The sequence below is a fragment of the Stenella coeruleoalba genome (genome assembly GCF_951394435.1).
Source record: "Stenella coeruleoalba genome assembly, chromosome: X".
NCBI lineage: Eukaryota > Metazoa > Chordata > Mammalia > Artiodactyla > Delphinidae > Stenella > Stenella coeruleoalba.
In genome coordinates this window covers 37,076,057-37,103,962 of record NC_137152.1, presented here as the reverse complement: position 1 = coordinate 37,103,962, position 27,906 = coordinate 37,076,057, and the positions used below count along the sequence as shown (strand labels likewise).

General features: G+C 37.7%; 1 protein-coding gene across 3 annotated transcripts; it reads right to left on the bottom strand.

The window, feature by feature from the left end:
- Positions 1 to 79: 79 nt before the first annotated feature.
- Positions 80 to 27,906, bottom strand: ZNF157 (zinc finger protein 157). 3 transcript variants are annotated; one of them, XM_079910788.1, is made up of 5 exons: positions 27,786 to 27,906; positions 25,753 to 25,959; positions 3,049 to 3,175; positions 2,660 to 2,755; positions 80 to 1,725 (listed from the first exon to the last, which is right to left on the bottom strand). In XM_079910788.1, the coding sequence occupies exons 2-5, from the start codon at positions 25,822 to 25,824 to the stop codon at positions 701 to 703; spliced, it is 1,320 nt and encodes a 439-aa protein (XP_079766914.1). In that variant the 5' UTR covers positions 25,825 to 25,959; positions 27,786 to 27,906; the 3' UTR covers positions 80 to 700. The 3 variants fall into 3 exon arrangements, with proteins under 3 accessions (XP_079766914.1, XP_079766913.1, XP_079766915.1); XM_079910787.1 differs by lacking the exon at positions 27,786 to 27,906 and adding an exon at positions 27,598 to 27,769; XM_079910789.1 differs by lacking the exons at positions 25,753 to 25,959; positions 27,786 to 27,906 and having other exon boundaries at positions 2,660 to 2,810; positions 3,049 to 3,122.

The window sequence follows — 27,906 nt, the reverse complement described above, 5'->3', positions numbered from 1 at the left end:
TTTAGGGTAGATTAAAATTCTAAATGTTGAAAGTGAAACCTTCACTTTAGAGGAAAGTATAGGAGAATATTATCACCTTGAAACCAATAATATGAAAACATAAAACTTCAGCAGAAGAAAAGAGTTAAAAAAATTAAATAACCAGTCACAGTCTGAGAGGAGATATTTGCAACACACATGACTGAAAAAGGATTTTTATATTTTCACATATTAAAAAAAAACAAGAAAAACAACATTTAAACCAAGAAGTAAAAGATAAACAGCCCATTAGAAAACAATGAGCAAAGGATATGAACAGTCATTGCACAGACGAAATAAAACAAATGGCCAGTCAACAGGTAAGCCAATGTTCAACCTCACCACTAATTAGGGAAATCCAAATGAAATGAAAACAACAATGAGCCACTCCCTAAGGCGATCAGGACAATTTTCACACCAACATAAGAGCCAAATTGTTACAAGTGCACTCTGTGTGCACCAGTAATCAGATGGCCCAAAGAGTTTGGTCAAATGGTGAGGGGAATCTTCTTAGAGAAGCTTTCTCCATAGTACAAGGCAAGGGCTGGCCTAAGTGAGTTCTCTGATGTTCTCTGAGATGTGCTTTCTGGCAGAAGGCTTTCCCACATCCTTGACATTCAAAGGGTCTCTCTCCTGTGTCAATGAGGCATACTTGCACATAGAAGGCATTCCTGCATTCACTTCATTCATAAAGTTTCTCTCCTACATGAGTTCTCCGATGTTGACACAGGGACTTCTTCATACTGAAGATTTTTCCACATTCACTACATTCATAGGGTTTCTCTCCTGAATGCATTCTCTGATGTTCAATGAGGCGTGCTTTGACATAGAAGGCATTACCACATTTATTACATTCATAAGGTTTCTCTCCTGTGTGAATTCGCTGATGTATTCCAAGAGATGAGTGCACCCTGAAAGATTTCCCACATTCGTTACACTGATAGGGTTTTTCACCTGTATGAGTTCTCTGGTGATTATTGAGAGTCATCTTCATTCTGAAGAATTTTCCACATTCACCACATTTATAGGGTTTCTCGCCTGTGTGAATTCTTTGATGTTGGTTTAGGGATTTTTTTGCACGAAAGTTTTTCCCACAATTACCACATTCATAGGGTTTCTCCCCTGTGTGAGTTCTCTGGTGTTGAGTAAGGGATATCTTAACACGAAATGTTTTCCCACATTCGCCACATTCATAGGGTTTCTCCCCTGTGTGAGTTCTCTGATGAATCATGAGGGTTGCCTTCTCAGAAAAGGTTTTCCCACACTCAGTGCATTCATAGGGTCTCTCTCCTGTGTGTGTTCTCCGATGTAGAATGAGTTGTGACTTCCTGCCAAAAGATTTTCCACATTCATTACATTCAAAGGGCTTCTCCCCTGTGTGAGTTTTCTGATGAGCAATGAGGTATGATCTTGCACTAAAGGTTTTTGCACATTCACCACATTTATAGGGTCTCTCGCCTGTGTGTATTCTCAGATGTTCAATAAGATTTGATTTCCTGCAGTAAGTTTTCCCACATTCATGACATTCAAAGTTTTTCTCTCCTGTGTGTGTTCTTTTATGTCCAACAAAGGCTGTTCTCTTGTAGAAGGCTTTCCCATATTCAACAGTTTGATCCAAAGTTTGAAGCTTCTGATGCTGAAGGTCATTATCATGACTGAGGGCATTACCCCCAACAGAATTGTTGGCACACAGCAGTGACAGAGAGCCTTTAAAAACAAATCAGATCATATCTCTCTCACTCAAAACCAACATAGGCTTTCCCTTGTCACAGTGTAAAATTAAAATGCTTAACAAAGCCTATAAAAATTCTACATAACTTAGCCCCCGGCTAACTCTCTGATATCACCTCTTAACACTCTCACCACCCACCATTAAGCCACACCAGCATCTTTGCTGTTCCTATGATATATTGCTCAGACTAGGCTTGGCACTTACTGTTCTCTCTGCTCAGAATACTAAAATTCCACATGGCTCTGTCTCTCTCACTTCACTGATGTTGGTGCACTAATGTTAACTTCCCCAAAGAGTCTTCTCTGACCACATTCCCCAAAAGCATAAACTCCATCACTGTCTGTCCTTCTTATCTTGAGTTGATTTTCTTTTCACCACCAAACACCATGTATTTGTTTGTTTCTGGTCTCTTTCCCTCATTAGACTGCAAGCTCCAGGAGAACAGAGATATTACTTTATTCACTACTGGATCCCCACACCTAGAATGTGACCAGCATATAGTTGACCTCATTTAGGATTTGGTAGATGACTAAATGAATGTATGAATGATTGCTTGACAACAGAAGGCATCCAAGGCAATGGAGGGAAGGAAGGCAATTGAGAATACTAAAGAGAGACAGACTAGCTAAGAATAAATGTCTAAGCTGAGGCAGGCAGGGAAAGATAAGAGTGGTAAATGACTACAAAAATTGAGATAAAATAGGAGAGAGCACTTAAGTGTGAGCATGATATTGGGATGTAGGATTTAGGTATCTAAAGCATGTAGACCTTTGTCCTCTGGTCATTTTCAAAGAGCAAGGGCCTCTGAAAAGAGATTCCTGAAAAACACTGCCCAAACTTAACCTTTGACCTGAATTCCTGAGCTCTTATTTTCCCTATTTTCCATATGTCTAGTTCTTGCTCACTCACCTGGGTAACCATGGCCTGAGGATTCCTCCTCTAATATCCACAGTTCTTCCCCTCGCTCCAACTTGAAGATCATCTCTGGTTTGGCCACGCAGAGGCCTGTTAATGGGAAATGGCACAGGACGTGGGCCAAGTTGTCTGAGCTTTAGGGCCTCTGATGGAGGAGAAAAGTGCATCTTCATGAGCTGCACAAGGAAGGGTGCCCATTGAAACCTTTCATTGGGGGAAGTGAGAACACACACACTCTTCCTGGTGCCCCAAACTGATAAATCATCTGTGACCCCTTGAATCTAGAACTAAAGTATCACTGAACTCTGCAAAGGCTGCCCAGGTTACAGCAACCAAGAAAGGAAACACATGCTACCAGGAGTTACATGGACAATAATCCTCACCCACAGACGCCAGGTTGCTGTAGTTCTCCAGCATCACATCCTTGTGCATGGTCCTCTGGGCAGGGTCCAGTCTGTACCACTCCTGTCGGGTAAAATCCACAGCCACGTCTTCAAATGACACAGATCCCTGTAACAACAATCTGCAATGATCAGAATGGGACACATGGAAAAGATGTGTGGGAACTAATTCTTTCAATAGAGCACTTTTTTTTTTTTAATAGAGCACTTTTGACAGTTGACTAGAAAAAGCTACACTGGTGTCAATTGGAAAAAAAAAGCACAATGTGAGAGTTGTGAGTTAAGTTTTATTTGGGGCAAAATGAGGACTATAGCTCAGGAGACAGCCTCTCAGATAGCTCTGAGGAACTGCTCTGAAGAGGCAAGGGGGGAGGTCAGTATATATGTGATTTTGGTGAAGGGGGTACATGCAATTAAGCACACATCTTGGTAGAAGGTTGCTGCTAGTCAGAAGGAGCAGATGTCTCCGTTAATGGTTTTAGTGCTTTGCTAGATACGAGAAGATGCAAGAAATTGAGTTCAGAAAATTTTCTCCTGAAAATATCTAACTATCTGAAGGCCTGCTCTGCCAGTTTTTCCCAGAGCACAGAGTGTCTCATTCCTGATCTCCACCCTGAATTCCTTTCAGGGTATGTTGAAGGTCAGTGACTGCAGTGGCTAGTGACTTCATCCTTGTAGGGGCAGATAGCAAGTGACAATTTTTAGCTGGCACTGGAAACCTGACCCTTTCTTGCTTGATACTATACTTTGGGGGAGGAAAACACAGAACAGTCCTGCTAGTGTATTAATTTTTCAATTCATGGAGAAAAGACCACTGACTACTGAGTTAACACTCTGTGCCTGGACCTGTCCCAATTGCTGGGGAAACAAAGATAGAGTGCCTGCTCTCAAGGAGCTCGTACCCCAATAAGGAGACTTGCACAGGCATGCCGTGTTTTACTACGCTTCACTTTATTGTGCTTCACAGATATCACGTTTTTTACAAATTGAAGGTTTGTGGCAACCCTGCAATTGTCAGATGATGGTTAGCAATTTTTTTTTTTCTGGTACGCGGGCCTCTCACTGTTGTGGCCTCTCCCGTTGCGGAGCACAGGCTCCGGACGTGCAGGCTCAGCGGCCATGGCCCATGGGCCCAGCCACTCCGTGGCATGTGGGATCCTCCCAGACCAGGGCACGAACCCGTGTCCCCTGCATCAGCAGGCGGATTCTCAACAACTGCACCACCAGGGAAGCCCGATGGTTAGCATTTTTAAGCAACAAAGTAATTTTTAATTAACGTATGTACATTGGTTTTTTTAAACATAATGTTATTGCACACTTAATAGACTACAGTATAATGTCAATGTAACTTTTATATGCACAGGGAAACCAAAAAATTCATGTGTCTCACTTTATTGCGATATTTTCTTTATTGCAGTGGTCTGGAACCAAACCTCCAATATTCCGGAGGTATGCCTAAATGTGAACACACACCTGCAATGAGATGTTATAGGAGCTATGCTGGACATGTGTACAGGGTGCAATGGGCTTTCACAAGGGATGGAATAAGTTTCCAACTTGTGTTATTGGGGAGGTAGAGCTTTGAATCCTTAAACAAGAATATAACCTCCCTCACGAATATGGGGCAGTAGTATGAGAAAAAGCAGGAAGACATGAAACACACATGGTGAGTTAGAGAACTATAAATAGCACAGTATGATAGGAAAACAGTGCTTTGGGCAGTGATGAGATAAAGGGCTATAGAGATATTCAGGGGCAGACAGTGGAGGGATTTTCACCTTTTTTTTTCTATCTATCATCAGTCTCCAAAATACTTGACTCTTTATATGATCAGAATATTTTCTGACCTTCCCACAATATAGTTAGATTTATAAGTTATACAGAAGTATTGTCAAGTAGGACAAAGGGAGAGAATATTACTCTCCCTTGAGAGTGAACAGCTGGGTTGATGAACAGCTGGGTTGAGGCTGGTGCCACATATTGAGATTAGCAAAACAGGAAAGACAGTGGGTTGGCAGAAGGGGAAATTGAGATAGATCTTGGACCTGAGCTGGAGTGTTTATGTCACATACTGATAGAGACGTCCAGCTGGAAGGTGCATATATGATGCTGGATCTGTGAGAGGAGGCTAGGATAGACGAAGGATTGAGAGGCAGTAGCATTTCAGCACTAGCTGAAGCCACCAGAATAAACTGGGTGGCTAAGAGAACACAGAGCTTGAGAGAGGCATCAAATACAGAGTCAGCAGGTACACCAATATGACATGAAGACTGAAAGGGGGTGGGAGGGGCTCTTGTGGGACAGAGAAAATGAGAGAAAGCCTCTTTTCTTTCTCATGCAGTCCTGCCCCAAAGTAAATCCCAGTGCCAAAGATGTAACCTTGCAGCAGCAGGCTCCTCAAACTCTAAAGGAGAGGAATCCTCTTCTTTGGCCAGAGGAATAGTGGTCTGAAGAGTATGGGAAGGATCTCCATTGCCTTTCTTCTAACCTCTCACCACTTGGCCTCAAGGGCAAACCTAGTTGCAGAAAGTGAGTGCCAGGATGGAGATGAAAGCCCCAACTGTCCAGCTAGAGGACCAAGATGGGGAAGCCCTGGGAACAGGGGTGCGGGGGTGATCGCCCTAACAATATAGCTTCAAAATACATGAAGCAAAACTGAAAGAAGAAATGGGACAATCCACAAATATGGCTGCCAACTTTCATCACCTCTCTTAGTGATGAGTGAAAATCAACAAAGATACAGAAAAACTGAACACCACCAATCATCCAAGGAATTGTAGAACATTTCACTCAAAAACTGAGATTAACTGTTTCTTCAAGTATACATGGAATATTCACCAAGCTAGACCATATCCTGGATCATAAAACAAACCTCAACACAATCAAAGGGCCCACTGGGTACCAAGGAAAATTGACTTGGAGCAATCAACTCTGAGATATATCCTAATTAAAACTATTAGAATTTAAAGGCAAAGAAAAATATTCCTCAGGGCCTCCAAGCAAAAGAATTAGATCAGCATCCATTTCTCAAAAACAACACAGAAAGCAAGGCAATAGTAGAACAGCACATTCAAGAAAATTAAGGAAAGAAAGTACAAATAAAGGAAACTATATCCAGCCAAGATACCCTTCAAGTATCAAGGCCATCAGAAAAAGTTTTGAATAGGCCAGAATATGTGTGCCCTTCCTAAGGAATTTGCTAGAGCTTCACTGCTTAATATGGTAGCCACTAACCACATGTGGCTATTTGAGTTTAAATTTTGATGAATTAAAATGGAATAAAATTAAAAATTCAGTTCCTCAGTCACACTAAAGCACATTTCCAGTGCTCAGTAGCCACATGTGGCTGGTTACAGTACTGGACAGTACTGGACAGCACAGATACAGAATATTCCCATCACTGAAAGAAGTGTTACTGGATAGCACTATAGTAAACAATGAGCTTCAACCAAAAACAATGAATGGGAAAATTCTGGCAAAAGGACTGACAGTAAGCATTTCATATATTTAACGGTAAAGATAAGACTAAAATAAGGCTGGGGTCATGGGTTGAAGGATAATGTATACACATTAAGTGTTCTGACAAAGTAGAAAAAATACAACTAAAATATGGGAGGAGAAGAGAAAGAAAGGGGGAAACTGAATAAGATCATTTACTGCTGCATAGGTAACAGAGGAGAGACAAATTAGATGGTAAAAGATTAATTTAAAAAAGGTAAATTGGGGCTTCCCTGGTGGTGCAGTGGTTGAGAGTCCGCCTGCTGATGCAGGGGACACGGGTTCGTACCCCGGTCCAGGAAGATTCCACATGCCGTGGAGCAACTAGGCCCGTGAGCCTCCGCGTCCGGAGCCTGTGCTCCGCAATAGGAGAGGCCACAACAGTGAGAGGCCCACTTACCGAAAAAAAAAAAAAAAGGTAAATTGGTAAAGCCATTATGGAAAACAGTGTTAAGATTACTCAAGTAATTAAAACTAGAACTACTGTATGATCCTGCAGTCCTGCTTCTGGGTATATGTCCAAAGGAAATGAAATCACTATGCCAAATAGGTATCTGCACTCCCATGTTCATTGCAACATTATTTGCAATAGCCAATATATGGAAATAACCTAAGTGTCCATTAGTGGATGAATGGATAAAAAAGATCTAGTATATATAGAGTGGAGTAGTATTCATCCATGAGAAAGAAGGAAATCCTGCCATTTTCAACAACATGGATGAACCTGGAGGACATTATGCTAAGTGAAATAAGTCAGACAGAAAGACAAATACTGTATGATCTCACTAATATGTGGAATCTAAAAAAAAAATTAAAAAGTCAAACTCAGAAGCAAAGAGTAGAATGGTGGTTACCAAGGGTATGGGGGAAATGAGGAGAGATGTTGGTCAAAGAGTATAAAGTTACATTTATGTAGGATGAATAAAGTCTAGAGATCTAATATACAAGCATGATGACTATACTTAACACTGTATTGAACAACGGAAATATACTAAGAGAGTAAATTTCAGGTGCACTCATCACACACAAAAAATGGTAACTATGTAAGGAGATGATATGTTAATTAGCTTAACTGTAGGAATCATTTCACTATGTATATGTATATCAAATCATCATGCTGTACACCTTAAATATATACAATTTTATAAATAAATAAAAAGAAAATAAAAAGAAAGATAAAAGGGTTGACTAAGAGTACTATAAAAAGGATTAACACAAAGGTAACCACCAGCATAAAAATACAAGTCTTCCTAACTACCAAAAAAAGTTTAGAGGAAACAATAGAAAAAGAAACACAGTAAATATAACAAATACACACAGTAATTACATCATAAGATAAAATGAGAGAACTGAGAACATATTTGTATTATTTATATTACCAAACAGTAATACAAATAAATGTGAATAGGCTTACTTCATCTATTAAAATAAAAAGGTTTTCACATTGCCTTGTAAAGCAGAACCCAACACAATGCTGTATACAAGAGACATGCTTAAAATGGTCTTTCAAAAAGGCTAAAGTTAAAACGATGGGCAAAGATTTACCAAATGAAAACAATATAAAAGCAGGGATTGAAATCCTGATACCAGACAGAGTAGAATTCCAAAAGGATATAAGATAAAGTGGGATACTTCGTAATGTTACAAGCCCTGTTCACAATGAAGATATAACAATAAAGATATCTGTAAATATCTATGCACAAAGTAACACAGCAAAAGCCTACATAAGCTGAAAACTACAGAGAAACAAGAAGAAATAAAAGCTTTCTCTAATGGGAGACTTTTAAAGAGAGAGAGAAAGGCGGGGGAAGGAAGGAGGGAGAGAGGGAGAGAGAAGGAAAGAACAAAAGAAACACTATACCCAGATCATACAGAATATACTTTTTCTCAGGTGTACATGGAACATTCACAAAACTTGATCATACACTAGGGCACAAAGAAAACAATCTCGGTAAGTTCCTTAAAATTGAAATATTACAAGCAACATTGATCACAATCAATAAAGAAATTTAAGAACCAAAAATGGACAAGCTGATTCTAAAATTAATATAGAAATAAAACCACAAGACTTAGATTAGCCAGAGCAATTTTGAACAAGAAAAAAGTTAGAGGACTTACATTACCTCATTTCAAGACTTATAAAGCTACAGTTTTCAAAACAGTGTAGTATTTTTGTAAAGATATACATGAGAGGGACTTCCCTGGTGGTCCAGTGGGTAAGACTCCACGCTCCCAATGCAGGGGGCCCAGGTTCAATTCCTGGTCGGGGAACTAGATCCCGCATGCCAGAATGAAGATCCCGCGTTCCACAACTAAGAGCTGGCGCAGCCAAAATAAATAAATAAATATTTAAAAAAAGATATCCATGAGACAAAATAGAATTTAGAAATAGATTCACACATATATGATCAATTGATGTCTGACAAAGGTGTCAAGAATATTCAGTGGGGACCTCCTAGGGAAATGGAAATAAAAACAAAAATAAACAAATGGGACCTAATCAAACTTAAAAGCTTTTGCACAGCAAAGGAAACCATAAACAAGACCAAAAGACAACCCTCAGAATGGGAGAAAATATTTGCAAACGAAGTAACTGACAAAGGATTAATCTCCAAAATATACAAACAGCTCATGCAGCTCAATATCAAAAAAACAAACAACCCAATCCAAACATGGGCAGGAGACCTAAATAGACATTTCTCCAAAGAAGACACACAGATGGCCAACAAACACATGAAAGGATGCTCAGCATCACTAATCATTAGAGAAATGCAAATCAAAACTACAATGAGGTATCACCTCACACCAGTCAGAATGGCCATCATCAAAAGATCTAAAAACAATAAATGCTGGAGAGGGTGTGGAGAAAAGGGAACCCTCTTGCACTGTTGGTGGGAATGTAAATTGATACAGCCACTATGGAGGTTCCTTAAAAAACTAAAAATAGAACAAGCATATGACCCAGCAATCCCACTACTGGGCATATATCCTGAGAAAACCATAATTCAAAAAGAGTCATGTACCACAATGTTCATTGCAGCACTATTTATAAAAGCCAGGACATGGAAGCAACTAAGTGTCCATCGACAGATGAATGGATAAAGAAGATGTGGCACATATATACAATGGAATATTACTCAGCCATAAAAAGAAACGAAATTGAGTTATTTGTAGGGAGGTGGATGGACCTAGAGTCTGTCATACAGAGTGAAGTAAGTCAAAAAGAGAAAAACAAATACCATATGTTAACACATATATATGAAATCTAAAAAAAAATAAATGGTTCTGATGAACGTAGGGGCAGGACAGGAATAAAGACACAGACGTAGAGAATAGACTTGAGGACACGGGGGGAGGGGAAGGGGAAGCTGGGATGAAGTGAAAGAGCAGCATTGACATATATACACTACCAAATGTAAAATAGATAGCTAGTGGGAAGCAGATGCATAGCACAAGGAGATCAGCTCAGTGCTTTGTCACCACCTAGAGGGGTGGGATAGGGAAGGTGGGAGAGAGACGCAATAGGGAGGAGATATGGGGATATATGTATACGTATTGCTGATTCACTTTGTTATACAGGAGAAACTAACACAACATTGTAAAGCAATTACACTCCAATAAAGATGTTAAAAAAAAAGAATATTCAGTGGGGAAAGGATACTCTTCTCAACAAATGTCTCTGGAACAATCAATCAGTCATATCCAGAAAAACTTCAGAATTCCTGAGGGATAGTTACTGAACTGTTAAGACTGGTTATCTCCAGAAGGTGAGATTATGAGGACTCTTCAAATTAAAATTTTTATGTTTTTGATCATTTAGTTAAGGTAGTGTCCGTCAGTTTTCTCCACTGCAAAGTTACAAATTTTCCCTATGTAATTAATGAGCAATGTGTAGGAACATACCTTGAAACTACGTAAATGTATTGTTCCTCATTAAACTTTCATCCGATAGCTTTGGCATCCACCAATGATTCTTGCTTGGCTTAATTATTACCAACTAGAATGGTTGCAAAAGGTTATTTTTCTAACTCCATCATTCTTTCCACATTACTAGTTGCCACTAGACCTTAAGGAAGGGCTTTTCCTTTCTCCCTCGTTCATACATTTACTATCAGTATGGACTCAAGGTTTATCTTAGTCTTCAGCCAGGCTCAACACCCAGCTGAGTACCCAAAGGCCATATGCACATATGTGGGTAAATGGCCAGAGGGCAGAGAAGAAAGTTTTCTGGGACTCTTTGACATGGAAGAATAATGCACTGTGATTCCAAAATCTGTTGGTCAAGTCCTAACAGGGGCCACAGTTAGATTAAAAGGATATAGGGATGCAACAGTTGATGGAATTAAGGTGAAAATCTGCATGAAAATGGGAATATTTGAATAGACTTTATGTGAACTGTACCTCCTTCATCTAAATGTATTCCTGAGATGGATATTTATGTCTGACTGGGGAATACTTCTCCTACGTAGTATTATAAAACAAGAGGAGTATAAGTTCATCCCTTGGCCAGTATTAATTGCACATCATAAATGAGAATCTTTATAATTGCCTAAGCTCATACAAGTTGTTATTTTGAAGCAGTGTAGAAAATGTGGTGGACAAAAAAAGTTACCATTTTAATTAATGACATGTTAGAAGCTGGAGTGCTGGTCCAACAAATTCTCTTAGAATAGCCCTGAGTGGTCCATGAAAAAGGCGGATGGCTCAGGGAGACTAACAGCAGATCATCAAGGCTTAAATAAATTAGTATCACCTAATAGCATCAGTACTTCCTGATATGGTTTCAACAGTGGAAAAATACAGGAAGTTAAAGGAGACTGGTTCTCAGTGACTGATCCTGCAAATGCTTTTTTCCCTATCTCAATATAGGAAGAGTCAACTACAGTTTGCTTTCATGTGGGAAGGATCCTAATTTACATTTACTGTACTGTCAAAATGTTATTTGAATTCACCAGCTGTCATAATTCAACTGTCATAATTTGGTTAGAAGGGATTTAGACTTAATGCAGGTCCCAAGTATAATAATATACTACATTGATGATATGATAATATTGGAAACTGAAGATCGAACAAGGACTGACTTAAATGCAACAGTGACACATATGATCAACAGAAGCTAGTTGATAAATCCAACAAAAATCTAAGGGCCCACTCAAATGGTGAAATTCTTAGGAATACCCTTGGCAGGAGCCACATGTGACATTCCACAGGCAACAAAAATGAAGTGTTGTTGCCTACCTTTGGTACTAAGAAGAAACACAGCCCATGATTGGATTACATGGATTTTTCAGGATGCATGGTCCACATCTGCAAACATTGCTAGCTCCTCTCTATAAAATGACCCAAAAGAAGGCCATATTTGTATAAGGGCCTGAAAAAAAGTAAGCTGTGTCTGAATTGCAAAAAGCGGTAGCTCTCTTGATATCTTTGGGCATCATGAATGGAATGTTGCTGACAACAGGCAAAAGTGGAATTCAAGAGGGAATCTTATGCTAGAGAAAGAAACATTGTTGCAATAATTCAATTCTGTCTTTTTTTTTTTTTTTTTTTTTTTTTGCAGTACGCAGGCCTCTCACTGTTGTGGCCTCTCCCGTTGCGGAGCACAGGCTCCGGACACGCAGGCTCAGCGGCCATGGCTCACGGGCCCAGCCGCTCCGCGGCATGTGGGATCTTCGGACTGGGGCATGAACCGTGTCCCCTGCATCGGCAGGCAGACTCTCAACCACTGTGCCACCAGGGAAGCCCCAATTCTGACTTCTTGATGGTTCTTCCTTTATAAATCAGTTTCCTCTGGATGCTCCTTGAGAAAAAGCATGGCAGTTTACTGCACAGGCAGAAAGACCAACTACATCCATGGTGCACTCTTCCAGTGGAGACATTTGGACACTGTTGGGGATGGTACTTTATCCATGCCACGTCATCTGGACATTGATTAGCAATTTCTTATTTGGTAATGCTCCTCCTGCACAGACTTCTTTGATAACAACATCATCAGAACTCTCAAATTGTGCACCATCTAGCAACTCAGAAAAAAAGAGAACCAGCCAGAAAGGAGTGTCGGAAAAGCATGGGGAAGACTTCAAAAAGGAAGGGAGACAGATTAAGGACTCAATGATGGTAAAGATGAAAACACTTGGAATGCAAATTCTACTCAACAGATGTAGTGAGACTAGAACAATACGTGCAATAATCATTGCATTTCTCTTACAATTTAATTCAACTAAAATTCTACTGGGATGTAGGATTGCTTTATGTTTTCCAACTAATCTTTATTTTAAAGTGTCTCTTTAATCCTGCTTAGTGGGTGTGGGTTAAAACTGTCTAACTCAGAAAAGTCAAGAGAGAAAATAACGATGAACTGGTTGCAAAGTCCCTGCATATGGCAACCAACTGTTAGAAGCCTAAAGAATCTAAAGGTCTTATATATAAAATAGATAAATAAGGTCCTACTGTATAGCAAAGGGAACTATATTCAGTATCTTGTAGTAGCCTATAATGAAAAAGCATATATATACATATATATATATATATGTATAACCGAATCACTTTGCTGTACACCAGAAACTAACACAACATTGTAAATCAACTATACTTCAATTTTTTTCAAAAAAGAATCTAAAGGTCTGACACAACTACCTTCCATCAACTTTCTTATGTAGTATTTTATGTACCCAGTATCCCTATGCTCTCAGATGGCATGCTTTGTTTAGAAGTATTTTGGTCAAAAACTCTTAAGCCCACACAAAGTAACTGGTATATCACTGAGTAACTTGACTTTGGGTCAGATGCATTTTAATTACCCAATCAGAGGATAATTAATGTTCACCCTTTCTCTTATCACTCATTAACTGTAAGCAAAATCTTATAGGTTTTAATCTTACTTACTGAATGAAAAAAATATTTTCAAAAAGAGAAAGAGCCATAGGAGTCCTGTAATAGCATTTATGACAAAGTTGTAATTGAAGATACTGTTTCCATCATCCATATGAAGATCCATCAAAAGATTTCTTAACTCTCGAGTATCAGGAAAGCTTTACTATAGAGGAATTATCGATTTCTCTGTGGGGGTGTTGAAATTCATGTGTTTGATTGGACTTCTAACTCTGTTATGTCGTCCCAGAATACCAGAGATAAATCTAGACTTCGAAGTTTCTAATTGTGTAGGATTGTTGACCAACATGGCTACATTCTAAAACTTGTTTTGATATCCTCTTCTTTTTATTTCCCTTCCTTTTATCCTAATATTTGTCTATTTATACTTAGAAGCGCCCTAAAAACCACAGGAAAACAAAATTAATAAGTAAATAAATGAACAAATAAAAACTGGCTGGAGATGTGGCCATCTCTAACTCTTTTTTGGAAGATCTGGGAAGGAAGAGCTGCAGAGGGGTAGAGCACTGATCAGGAAAAAGTGACATGCATTGCCCAGAATCATCAGCCTCCAAACAGTATTACTGTTTAGTGTGAAGAGGAAGATTTTTCACTGTCATCCACTGAATTCCTTACAATTTAGTGAACCCTCTCCTGTAACACAAAAATTCAATTTCCCAAAAAATATCTTTAACAAATAATCATGGATGTATGTAAAGAAACAAATCGAGGAGTTTCACCATCAAATTGTCAATTATAATGAAAACTTACCACCATTGCCAGTGCTCAAAGGATGGAGTGCTATGTAACCACTAAAATTATGTAGAAAATTATTTCTGGACATGGAAAAATATCTAACACTCCCAATGTTTCTTTTTTTTAGAAAAGGCAACCATTTTTATTAGTTTTACTTCATTTGCCATTATTTGTTATATTATAGGACAAACCAAGAAAGTAATTGTGTTAATGTCATTATAACACCTCCACCAAAAAAAGATATGTAAGTATAATAGCAAAGAAGTAAAAGTTCTGTAATTTTAATCTGAACTGGAAATGAGCTTTGTGTTTTTTTTCTCTCTTAAGAAGTAGGCTGATTTCTGCTTCTGGGAAAATAGAGTAAATATACTTCTCCCCATTCCTCCTGCTAAGTATGACTAAAAACTCTGAACACCATATACAAAACAAAGTTGTAATTCAAAAAAATACATGCATCCTAATGTTCATAGCAGCACTATTTACAATAGTCAAGACACAGAAGCATCTTGTATCCATCAACAGATGAATGGATAAAAAAGATGTGGTGTGTATATATATATATATATATATACACACACACACACACACACATATATATATAGTGCCACTTGGTACTGATGAGGTGACGCCCTCTCTTCCCCAGCTGGAGTGAAGTCAGAGGAAGCCAGCTAAAACAGGTTTAAATAAGAACAAGATTCTCATAGCATAATACCAAAAATGCCTAGGTTTCAATTGACAATCACTCATATCAAGAACCAGAAAAAATCTCAACTGAATGAAAAAAAATCGATAGGTATCAAGACTGACATAACAGAGATAATTATCCAACAAAGATTTTGAATCAGTCATCACAGAAACGCTTCAGTGAGCATGTCTCAGGAAAAAAACAGAAGATATAAAGAAGACCCAAATGGAAATTTTAGACCTAAAAACACAATAACTAAAATTAAAAACTCAATGGGTGGGGGCTTCCCTGGTGGTGCAATGGTTAAGAATCCCCTGCCAATGCAGGGGACACGGGTTTCAGCCCTGGTCCAGGAAGATCCCACATGCCATGGAGCAACTAAGCCCATGCACCACAACTACTGAGCCTGCGCTCTAGAGCCCGCAAGCCACAATTACTGAGGCCCACATGCCACAACTACTGAAGCCTGTGTGCCTAGAGCCTGTGCTCTGCAGCAAGAGAAGCCATTGCAATGAGAAGCCCTCGCACAGCAACGAAGAGTAGCCCCCGCTCGCCACAACTAGAGAAAGCCCATGCACAGTAACAAAGACCCAACACAGCCAAAAAAATAAATCAAAAACAAAAAACACACAAAAAACCTCAATGGATGGCCTCAACAACAGAACAGATGGGACAGAGGAAAGACTCAGTGAAATGGAACACAGAAGAATAGAAATTACCCAGACAAAATTGACTGGAAAAATACTGCCTCAGGGACCTGTGGGACTGTAGCAAAAGAACCAACATTCATGTTATCAGAACACAAAAAGGAAAGGAGAAAGAGGATGGGGCTTTAAAAGTACATGAAGAAATAATGGCTGAAAACATCCCAATTTGGCAAAAGACATAAATTTACAGATTCAAGAAACAGAGCAATCCCCAAATAGGATAAAACCAAAGAAATCCACACCAAGACACATCCTTAAACTTCTGAAAACTAAATATTAAAATATATGTACTGAGGGACTTCCCTGGTGGTCCAATGGTAAAGAATCCACCTTGCAATGCAGGGAACGTGGGTTCGATCCCTAGTCAGCAAACTAAGATCCCACAGGCTGTGGGCAACTAAGCCCGCATGCCACAACTACTGAGTTCGTGCATCTCAGCTAGAGCCTGCATGCCACAAACTACAGGGCCCATGTGCTCTGGAACCAGTGCACCACAACTACAGGGCCCACGCACCCTGGAGCCTGTGTGCCACAACTAGAGAAGAGAAAACCCACACGCCACAGCTAGAGAGAAGCCCACACACCACAATGAAGAGCCTCCGCACCACAACAAAAGATCGCACTTGCCTCAACGAAGATCCCACGTGCTGCAACTAAGACCCGACACAGCCAAAAATAAATAAAATAAATAAATAAATCTTTAAAAAAATAAAATAAAATATATGCACTGAAAGCCATGAGAGAGAAACAACACCTTACAAAACAATGTGAATGACAGCAGATTTCACATCAGAAACCACAGATGCCATAGGAGGTAGCATAACATTTTTCAAGTGCTGAAAGAAAAGAACTGTCAAGACAGAATCCTATATCTAATGAAAATATCTTTCAGGAATGAAGGAGAAATAAAGACATTCTCAAATCAAGGAAAACTAATAGAATTTGTCACCAGCAGACTTACCTTAAAAGAATGGCTAAAGGAAATTCCCTAAACAGAAAATGAAAGATAAAATAAAGAATCTTGGAACACCACAAAGTAAGAAAGAATACAGTAAATGAAAATGTGGGTAAGTGCAATAGACTTTCCTTCCCCTCTGGAGTTTTTAAATTACATTTGACAATTAAAGGAAAAAATGTTAACACTGTTTGATCTGGTTCTAAATGTATGTAGACAAGATATTTAAGACAATGATAAACAGGAGACTGCAAAGGGGATTAAAGGGAGGCAAGGTTTCTACATTTCACTCAAACTGGCAAAATGATGATAGCAATAGACAATGATAAGTTATGTGTATATAATGTAATATCTAGAGCAACCATTAAATGAACTATACAAAGAAATACACTCAAAAACACTATATGTAAATCAAAATGGAATTCTAAAATATGCTCAAGAAACTGATAGGAAGACAGGGAAAAATAAAACAGAAAACAAAGCAGAGAGAACAAACAGAAAAGAAAAATAGTAAATGTAGGCCTAACATATCATTAATTTCATTAAATGTGAATGGGCTAACTACACCAAATAAAAGACAGAGACTCATAGAAAGGATTAAAAACATGACTCAACTGTATAGTATCTAAAAGAAAGTCACTTCAAATATAGCAATATAGGCAGGTTGAAGGAAAAAGTATGGAAAAAGATATATCATGCAAACATTAATTAAAAGAAAGCAGAAGTATTGTCCACTATACCTCAATAAAGCTAGAAGCATGAGTAGCTATATTAATATCACATAAATTAGAATTTAGAAAAAAAATTACCAGACACAGAGATATATAATGATAAAAAAGTCAATCCATCAAGAAAAACAAAGCAATTCTAAATGTGTATGCAGCAAACACAGAAGCAAAAGCTGATAAAACTGAAAGAAGTAGACAAATTATAGTTGGAAACTTCAACACCCCTTCTCTCAACAATTTACAGAACAGCTAAACAGAAAATGAGCATTCTCAACAACACAATGACCCAACAGGATCTAACTGACACTTACAGAACACACCACCCAACAACAGCAGAATACACACTCCTTTCAAGTGTCCATGGAACATATAGCATATATTGGGCCGTAAAACAAACCCCAACAATTTTAGAAGAATTGAAATTATACAAGGCATTTTTTCTGACTACACTGGAATCAAACTAAAAATCAATAACAGAAAGATAACAAGAAAATTTCCATACACTTAGAAATGAAACAATACACTTCTAAATAATCCATGGTTCAAAGAGGAAGTCTAAAGGAAATCCAAAAAATACAATGAACTGAATGAAAATGAAAAAAATACATATTTACAATTTGTGGAACACATCTAAAGCATTGCTGAGAGGAAAATATACAGTACTAAATGCATACATTTGAAAGAGGAAAGTCTCAAATCAAAGATTTAAGGTCCCACACCAAAAACCTAGAAAAAAAGACCATATTGAGGATAAGTTAAGAGTACAAACTTGGAACTAGTAGATGAGTAAGTCCAAGAGAGCTAATGCACAGAATAGTGATTATAGCCAACAATACTGTATTATACAAAGTTGCTAAGAGACTAGATCTTAACTGTTACTGCCACAAAAAAGAAATGATAATTATGTGATGTGATTGAGGTGTTTGCTAATGCTACAGGGGTAATCGTATTGCAGTATATAAATGTATCACGTCAACACATTGTCACTTGGTTTTTTTTTTTTTTTTGGCTGCACAGGACAGCTTGCAGGATCTCAGCTCCCCCATCACGGATTGAACCCAGGCTGCAGCAGTGAAAGCCTGGAATCCTAACCACTAGGCCACCAGGGAACTCCCAACACATTGTCACTTTAAACTTACATAACGTTATATGCCAATTATATTTCAATTTAAAAATAAAGAAAAAAAGACCAAAATAAACCCAGAGCACACAGAGGGAAGAAAGTAATAGAAAAGAAGAGAAATTAATGAAGCTGAACAGAAAAACAATAGATAAAAGTCAATTAAACAAAGAGCTGGTTCTTTGAAAATATCAATAAAATTGATAAACTTTTAGTAAGATTGACAAAAAAAAAAAGAGAAAGGACACAAATTACCAATATCAGGAATGAAACAATGAATATCACTACAGACCCAGCAGACATCAAAAGAGAAATTACTATGAACAATTCTACACTTATAACTTAGATGAAATGAACCAATTCTTCAAAAAACACAAACGACCACAAGTCGTCCAATATGAAATAGATAATTTAAGTAGCCCTGTACTATTAAGGAAAATTTATCCATAATTTAAAACTCATAAAAGAATCTAAAAAGAATGGACATATGTATAACTGATTCACTTTGCTGTACAGCAGAAACTAACACATTTTAAATCAGCTATACTCCAATAAAAGTTTTTTAAAATAAAAAATAAAACTCACCCAAAGAAAGATATCTCTGGCCAGATGGTTTCCCTGGAGAATTTTACCAAACTTTTAATGAAGAATTAACACAATTACATAATCTCCTACAGGAAACAGAAGAGGAGGTAATTCTTTCAAACTCATTCTATGAAGCTAGTATTTTCCTAGGATAGGTGAAAAGGGGCTCCCCAAATATATCCACATCCTAATCCTTGGAATCTATGAATATCACCTTACATGGCAAAAATAAAAAGGTCTTTGCAGATGTGATTAAGGATCTTCCGATAAGGAGAGTATCTTGTATTATCCAGGTGGGTTCTCAATGTGATCACATGTATCCTTACAAGAGGGAGGCAAAAGAAGATTTGATGCACACAGAGGCAGTGATGTGAAGACAGTAGAGAGATATTTGAAGATGCTGGCCATGAAGAATGAAGGGATGAAGTCACAATCCAAGGAATAGCTGCAGCCCCCAAAAGCTGGAAGAGGCAAGAAACAGATTCTCCCCCAGAGCCTCTGCAGGGAGTAAAGCCCTGTCAACACCTTGATTTTGGCCCAGTGATGCTTATTTTGGATTTCTGGCCTTTAGAACTATGAGAGAATAAATTTCTGCTGTTTTAAGCCACCAAGTTTGTGGTAATTTGTTGCAGCAACCACATGAAACTAACACATTCCCTGATTACAAAACTGGATGAATATAGTATAAAAAAGAAAACTACACAGCAATATCATTCATGAATATAGAGGCAAAATTTCTTGACAAAATATTAGCAACTATAATTCATTAATATATTAAAGGAATTATATACCATGACCAATTAGGGTTTATTCCAGGGATGTAAGGCAGGTTCAATATTCAAAAATCAATCCATATACTCCACCATGTTAACAGGATTTTAAAAATCACATGATTGTATCAATCAATATAGAAAAAGCACTTGAAAAAATCCAACACTCATTCCTGCAAAAACCAGAATAGAAAGAGAAATACAGAGGAACACCCTCAATTTGATAAACAGCATATAAAACAAAACTACAGCTAACATTATACTTCATGATAAAAGACTGAAGACCAAGAGCAAGGCAAGGATGTCTATTCTCATGACTCTTATTCAACATAGTGCTGGAAGTTCTAACCATTACAATAAGGCAAGAAATGGAAATGAAAGGCATACAGAATACAAAGGAAGAAATTAAACTGTCCCTATTTCCAGATGAAAAGGTCACAGAAAGCATAGAAAAACATACAAAAACCAAGTGTTTTTCTATATGTTAGCAGTGAAAACGTGGACTCCAAAATAAAAAATATGAAACCATTAATAATTACTCAGAAGTATGAAACACTTAAGTATAAACCTAACAAAACTAAACGTTGCAGTAAGTTAAATTGTTGTTTACTTATTTGCAGTAAGTTCACTTCTTGCAGTAAGTTAAATACTGCAACACACTAGCAATCTTGAGAAAGAAGAACAAAGCTGGAGGCATTACACTATCTGATTTAAAACCCTTGAACAATGCGGGATTAGGGGCATTGACCCTCTGCACAGTTGAAAGTCCATGTATAACTTATAGTTGGCCCACCATATACTTCGTTCCCCCTTATCCCCAGTTTCTCTGTATCCACAGATTCAACCAACTGTAGATCGTGTAGTACTGTAGTATTTACTATTGAAAATAATCCACATATAAGTGGATCCACACAGTTCAAACCTGTGTTGTTCAAAGGTCAACTATATATTACAAAGCTACAGTAATCAAAACAGTATGGGAGAAAACTATAACTCAAAAAGTTACATGCACCCCAATGTTCACTGCAGCACTATTTACAATAGCCAAGACATGGAAGCAACCTAAATGTCCATCGACAGAAGAATGGATAAAGAAGATGTGGTATATATATACAATGGAATATTACTCGCCATAAAAAAGAATCAGATAATGCCATTTGCAGCAACATAGATGGACCTGGAGATTATAACACTAAGTGAAGTAAGCCAGACAAAGACAAATATCATATGATATCACTTATATGTGGAATCTAAAAAAAGACACAGGGAGTTCCCTGGTGGCCTAGTGGTTAGGATTCAGTGCTTTCACTGCCGTGGCCTGGGTTCAATCCCTGGTGGGGGAACTGAGATCCTGCAAGCCTGGTGGTGCAGCCAAAAAACAAAAACAGACAGATACAAATGAACTTATTTACAAAACAGAAACAGACTCACAGACACATAAAACAAACTTATGGTTACCTTATGGTTACTTATGGTTACCTCCCCTTTACCAAAGGGGAAAGGGGGAAGGGATAAATTAGGAGTTTGGGATTAACATATACACACTACTATCTACATAAAATAGATAACCAACAAGGACCTACTGTATAGCACAGGGAACTATACTCAATATTTTGTAATAACCTATAAGGGAAAAGAATCTAAAAAATTATATATATATATATATATATATATATATATATATATATATACCTGAATCACTGTGCTGTACACTGAAACTAATACAACATTTTAAATCAACTATACTTCAATTAAAAAAATAAAACTAAATAAATAAATTTAGTGAAAAAAAACCCAGTATGGTACTGGCATAAAAACAGACACAAACAACAACAGAACAGAATAAAGAGCCCAGGGATAAACCCATGCATATATGGTCAATTAATTTATGACAAAGGATCCAAGAATATACAATGGGAAAAGGACAATATCTCCAAAAAATAGTGTTGGGAAAACTGGACAGCTACATGTAAAAAATGAAACTGGATTACTATCTTACACCATATAAAAAATTAACTCAAAATGAATTAAAGAGTTGAATGTAAGACCTGAAACCATAAAACTCATAGAAATCATGGGCAGTAAGTTCCTTGACATCAGTCTTAGCAATGATTTTTTTGGATCTGACTCCAAAAGCAAAGGCAATAAAAGCAAAAATAAACAAGTGGGACTACATCAAACTAAAATGGTTCTGCACAGCAAAGGAAACCATCAACAAAATGAAAAGGTAACCTACTGAATGGGAGAAAATATTTGCAAATTATATATCTGACAAGGGGTTAATATCCAAAATATATAAAGAACTCATACAGCTCAATAGCAAAAAACAATCCAATTTAAAAATGGACAGAGGATCTGAATAGACATTTCTCCAAAGAAGACATAGCAATGGCCAATAGTACATGAAAAGATGCTCAACATCACTAATCATCAGTGAAATGCGAATCAAAACCACAGTGAGCTATCACCTCACACCTGTTAGAATGCCTATTATCAAAAGGATGACAAGTAACAATTGTTGGTGAGGATATAGAGAAAAAAGAATCCTTGTGCACTGTTGGTGAGAATGCAAATTGGTGCAGCCATTATGGAAAACAGTATGGAAGTTCCTCAAAAAATTAAAAATAGAACTACCATATGATCCAGCAATTCTACTTCTGAGTATTTATCTGAAGAAAATGAAAATACTAACTTGAAAAGATATGTGCACTCCCATGTTCATTGCAGCATTATTTACAACAGGCAAGATATGGAAGCAACCTAAGTGTCCATCCAATGGATGAACGGATAAAGAAAATGTGAGATAGATATAAATATAGATATAGATATACACACATACACAATGGAATATTATTCAGCCATGAGTAAGAAAGACATCCTGCTGTTTACAACAACTTGGATGGACCCTGAGGACATTAGGCTAAGTGAAATAAATCAGACAGAGAAAGACAAATAGTGTATGATCTCACTTATATGTGGAATCTAAAACAAAACAAAACAAACAAAAAACCAAACTCATAGATATAGAGAACAGATTGGCGGTTGCCAGAGGTGAGAGGAGAGGGTAAAATGGGTGAAGGGAGTCAAAAGGTACAAACTTCCAGTTAAAAAGTAAATAAGTCATGGGGATGTAATGTACAGGCATGGTGACTATAGTTAATAATATTATATTGGATATCTGAAAGCTGCTAAGAGAGTAAATCTTAAAAGTTCTCATCACAAGAAAAAAAAATTCTGTAACTATGTATGGTGATGGATGTCAACTAGACTTATCATGGTGATCATTTAACAATACATACAAATATCGAATCACTATGTTGTATATCTGAAACTAATATAATATTGTAAGTCAATTATACCTCAATTTAAAAATAAATAAATAAATAAAAGTATGGTATTGGTAAAAATAGACAAATTTATCAATGCAACAAATAGAGAGCCAGAAAATAGACCCACACAAATAGAGACAACTGATTTTTGACAAAGGAACAAAAGCGATTCAATGGAGAAAGGACAGCCTTTTCAATAAATGGTGTTGAAACAATTTGCTATCCATATGCAAAAAGAAAATATCTAGACACAGTCCTGACAACTTTCACAAAAATTAACTCTAAATGGATCTTAGACTTATAGGCAAAATGCAAAAATATAAAACTTCTGCAAATAGGGAGTTCCCTGGTGGCCTAGTGGTTAGGATTCCAGACTTTCACTACTATGGCCCAGGTTCAATCCTTGGTCAGGGAACTGAAATCCCACAAGTTGCATGACGCAGCCAAAAAAGAAAGAAAGAAAGAAAGAAAACTTCTGCAAATAACAGGAGAAAATCTAAGTGACTTTGGGTTTGGCAGTGTTTTAAAATATAACACCAAAATTACGTTACATGAAAGAAAAACTGACAAGTTGGACTTTATTAAAATTTTAAAATTCTGCTCTGTGAAAGACACTGTTAAGAGAATAAAGAGACAAGCCCAGAACAGGAGAAAATACTTGCACGACACATAACTGATAAAATGACTTGTATTTAAAAATATACAAAGAGGGACTTCCCCCGTGGTCCAGTGGTTAAGAATCCATCTTGCAATTCGGGGCACGCCAGTTTGATCCCTGGTCAGGGAACTAAGATCCCACATGCTGCAGGGCAACTAAGCCCACGTGCTGCAACTACTGAGCCCACGCACTCTGGAGCCAGTGTGCCACAACTACAGAGCCCATGCACTCTGGAGCCCACACACCACAACTAGAGGGAAGCCCGTGCACCCCAACAGAGAACCCACGCACTGCAAGGAAAGATCCCGCGTGCCGCAACTAAGACCCACCCAACACAGCCAATAAATAAATAAATAAATAAATAAATAATATTTTTTAAAAAATTTTTAAATAGTAAAATAAAATATACAAAGAACTCTTAAAAATCAACAATAAGAAAACAAACAACCCATTACAAAATGGGCAAAAGATCTGAATAGACACTTGACCAAAGAAAATATACGGATGGGAAATAAGCATGTAAAACCATGTCCAACATCATTTTTCATTATGGAATTTCAAATTAAAACAGTAAGATACCACTACACACTTATTAGAATGGTTAAAATCCAAAAAACTGACAGTATTAAATCCTGACAAAGATGTGAAGCAACAAGAATGTTTGTTCATTGCTGGTGAGAATGAAAATGATGAAAAACTGTGGAAGACAGTTTGGTAGTTTCTTACAAAGTCTTACCATGTGACCCACAATTGCACTCCTAGTCATTTACCCAAATGAATGGAAAACTTATGTCTACACCATAACCTGTACATATATGTTTATAGAAGCTTTATTCATAATCACCCCACACTGGAAACAACCAAGGTGTCCTTCAATAGGTGAATGGATAAGCAACCTGTGGTACATCCATACAATGGAATATTATTCAGTGATAAAAATAAATGAGCTATCAAGCCATGAAAACACATGGAGGAAACTTGAATGCAAATTGCTGAGTTAAAGAAGCCAATCTGAAAAGGCCACAGACTGTATGATTCCAACTATATGACATTTTAGAAACGGCAAAGCTATAGAGACAGTAAAAGAGTGTGGTTGCCAGAGTTTCAGGCAGGGGGAGAGGAAAGATGAATGAATAGCTAAAGCACAGATGAAACTGTTCTGTATGAACTGTAATGGTGGATATATGTCATTATGTATTTGTCAAAACACATAGAATGTGTAACACAAAGAGTGAACCTTACTGTAAACTGTTGACTATAATTAATAATAATGTATCAATATTGGTTAATTGTAACAAATGCACCACACTAATACTACCATCTCAATTATTCTGTAAATCTATAACTACTAAAAATTAGTAGGTCACTTAATTGTTTTAATGCTCTTAGCATACAATCCAGCAATTGCACTCACGTGCATTCCTTCGATACAAAAATCTTACACAATCACAGCATCCTTACTCATATCAGCCAAAAACTGGAAACAACCAAGATGTCCTTCAACTAGTGACTGGTTAAGCAAACTGTGGTAAATCCATACCATGGAATGCTATTCAGCAATAAAAAGGAACAAACTATTCATATATGCGACAATCTGGACGAATCTCCAGAGAATTATGCTGAGTAAAAAAAGCCAGTCCCAAAAGGTTACATACTGTATGATTCTACATATATAACACTCTTGAAATAACAAAATTATAGAACTGGAGCACAGATTATTGGTTGCCAGGGGTTAAGGAGGGAGAGGGGGAGGAGGGAAGTGGGTGTGACTATTAAAGGGCAATATGAGAGATCCTTGTGGTAAAGGAAATGTTCTGTATGTCAATATCCTGGTTGTGATACTGTATCAATACCAAGATTTTGCAAGATGCTATGATGGGGGAAACTGGGTAAACAGTACATCAGTACATTGCATTTGAATTTACAGTTATCTAAAAATCAAAATTGGTCTAAAAAATACAAATTTTTGTCTAAAAATTTTTTTAAAAATTAAAAAATGGGGAAAAGTAGGCTCCTCTTACTTACCTCAAATGATCTGCCAGGTTGTCCTGGAACCAGGGCAGGAAACCTCTGGGGTGATTTCCCATTAGCTGGCATGTTGACTCTGAGTACCAGCCCACCTTCCAAAGCTGGAGAGGCCTTTGTACGTGGGCTGCAGTCAGAATAAATGGAAGATCCTGCAGCCTCCAATATGCGGAAAGTTCAACAGCTCCACAGAGACACCAACAAATCCTAAAAGGACATATCCACGTCATCACTGTCATTCCACATTCGCCCCACAAAGTTCAGCAACTCCCACTCTGAGTATTAGTGAGGGTAGATTGTGGAAACAATCATGATATTTGGAGTCAAATTAATGAACTCAGAGTCCGTTACTCTTGGGTGGCTCCACAGAGGGTGCCACACTTTAGCCAACCAGCTCATACCTCAATTCCAGGTTCACGGCAGATCTGGGTTTGGGGAGAAGGTGGAAGTGAGGCAGTGAATGGTGCTGAAGCCCCATGGGGTAGGCAGGGGAAGGACTTGTCCATGGGGTCCTGGTGAGTGACTGTGGCGGCAAAAAACCTGGAAACCTGGTAATCTTAATGAAAGGGGTCTCTTCTGTCCACTTTAATTATTTCACCATTTTAGGGTGAAAAATCCCTCTTAAATTCTTCTGCGGAGAAGCTCTGAGCCTCTTCTTTCCAGAAGATGATTCAACATTAATAATATTGATTAAATCAACAAATTAGGGGGGTGGAGGAAACATGCTGGTTTTAACTTACACCAAAAAAGCATTTGACACAATTCAGCAGTCATTACTAATAAAAACTCAAACTAAAATTAGGGAGGAAGTAAATCACTTAAATATCACAAAAATCATTTACAAAATACATCCCTGAAATACTATGCTAAAAAGTAAAATGATGAAGCAACTGCCATTAAAATTAGTAAAAAGATAGGGATGTCTGATACAACTCAAAATTGTTTTTTCTGGCTCTAGATCACACAATAGAAGACGAAATAATCAGAATAAATATTGCAAAGAAATGAAAATGTAGCTTTCTTTGCCAGTGATATGATTTTATACATAGAAAACCTACCCCAGACTCTACCAGAAGTCATAGGGTAATTTGATAAGGGGCTGGATACAAGATAAAATTACAAGATCAGATAGTTTTTTCCCTGTATAATAATGACCAAATGAAAACGGGAAAAAAATCCGTTAGTAATGATAACAAGAAAAATATAAAATATGTAAAATAAACTCTTTAAGGAGCTGCACCTATAAATTTAAAAAGTTAAAAAAATTGACAAATATAAAATAGTCACACAAACATACCATATCCCTGGATAAAAAATTTAATTAAAATGTCAACTCTCCCAAAACATTATAGTAATGTAAAGAATAAATGAAAGAGAAAAATTAAACACAAAGCTCAATAATAAGATGGTGTATATAACATTTTGTGGAACGCAACTAAAGAGACTCTTAAAGGGAAATTGATGTTTTTAAATGCATTTTAACAAAGAAAGGCTGAACATTAATGAATTAACAACCAATTTAAGAAGTTAGAGAAAATAGCACAGATAGCAGGAATTAGGGAAAGAGAAAACAAAGGTACATCAGAGAGGATCAACAAAGCCAAAAGTTGGTTGTTTGGAAAGGCTAATAAAATTAGCAAATCTCTGGGGAGACTGAGGAAAAAATCTAAACGCACACACACTATTAGGACTTGACAACAAAATGCAGCAAGGAATCTAAAAACTGACTACCTCAGAAGCCTCCATCCCTCCCTGACCCGCATACACTCCCATTCACCAGACTTTTTAATTCCCCACCAACTGACCCCACAAACTGTCATTCCCAAAAGCCAACAAAGCCATCACCTCAAAATCACTGATGACTGTCACGCCACAAACCCTCGTGCACTCGCTTTAGTGCCGCGCGCCAACAAGACTTAAACAGCCTCTGAGGGCCACTTCCGTTTCCTGTCCTCACCTCTGAACCTGCCCCTTCTGGGGCTGTTAATTTCGCACACGATCACACAAGAGCTGTGTGACTGTGGTCTACTCACTCTGAACAAGGTGCAGTTATGGATCTGCAGAGACTTTGTCCATGAGCAGCGGTGCCGAGAGAGGAACATGGCTGCGCCGAGGCGTTCCACCATGAGGGCCGCCATCATAGCATCCATTCCG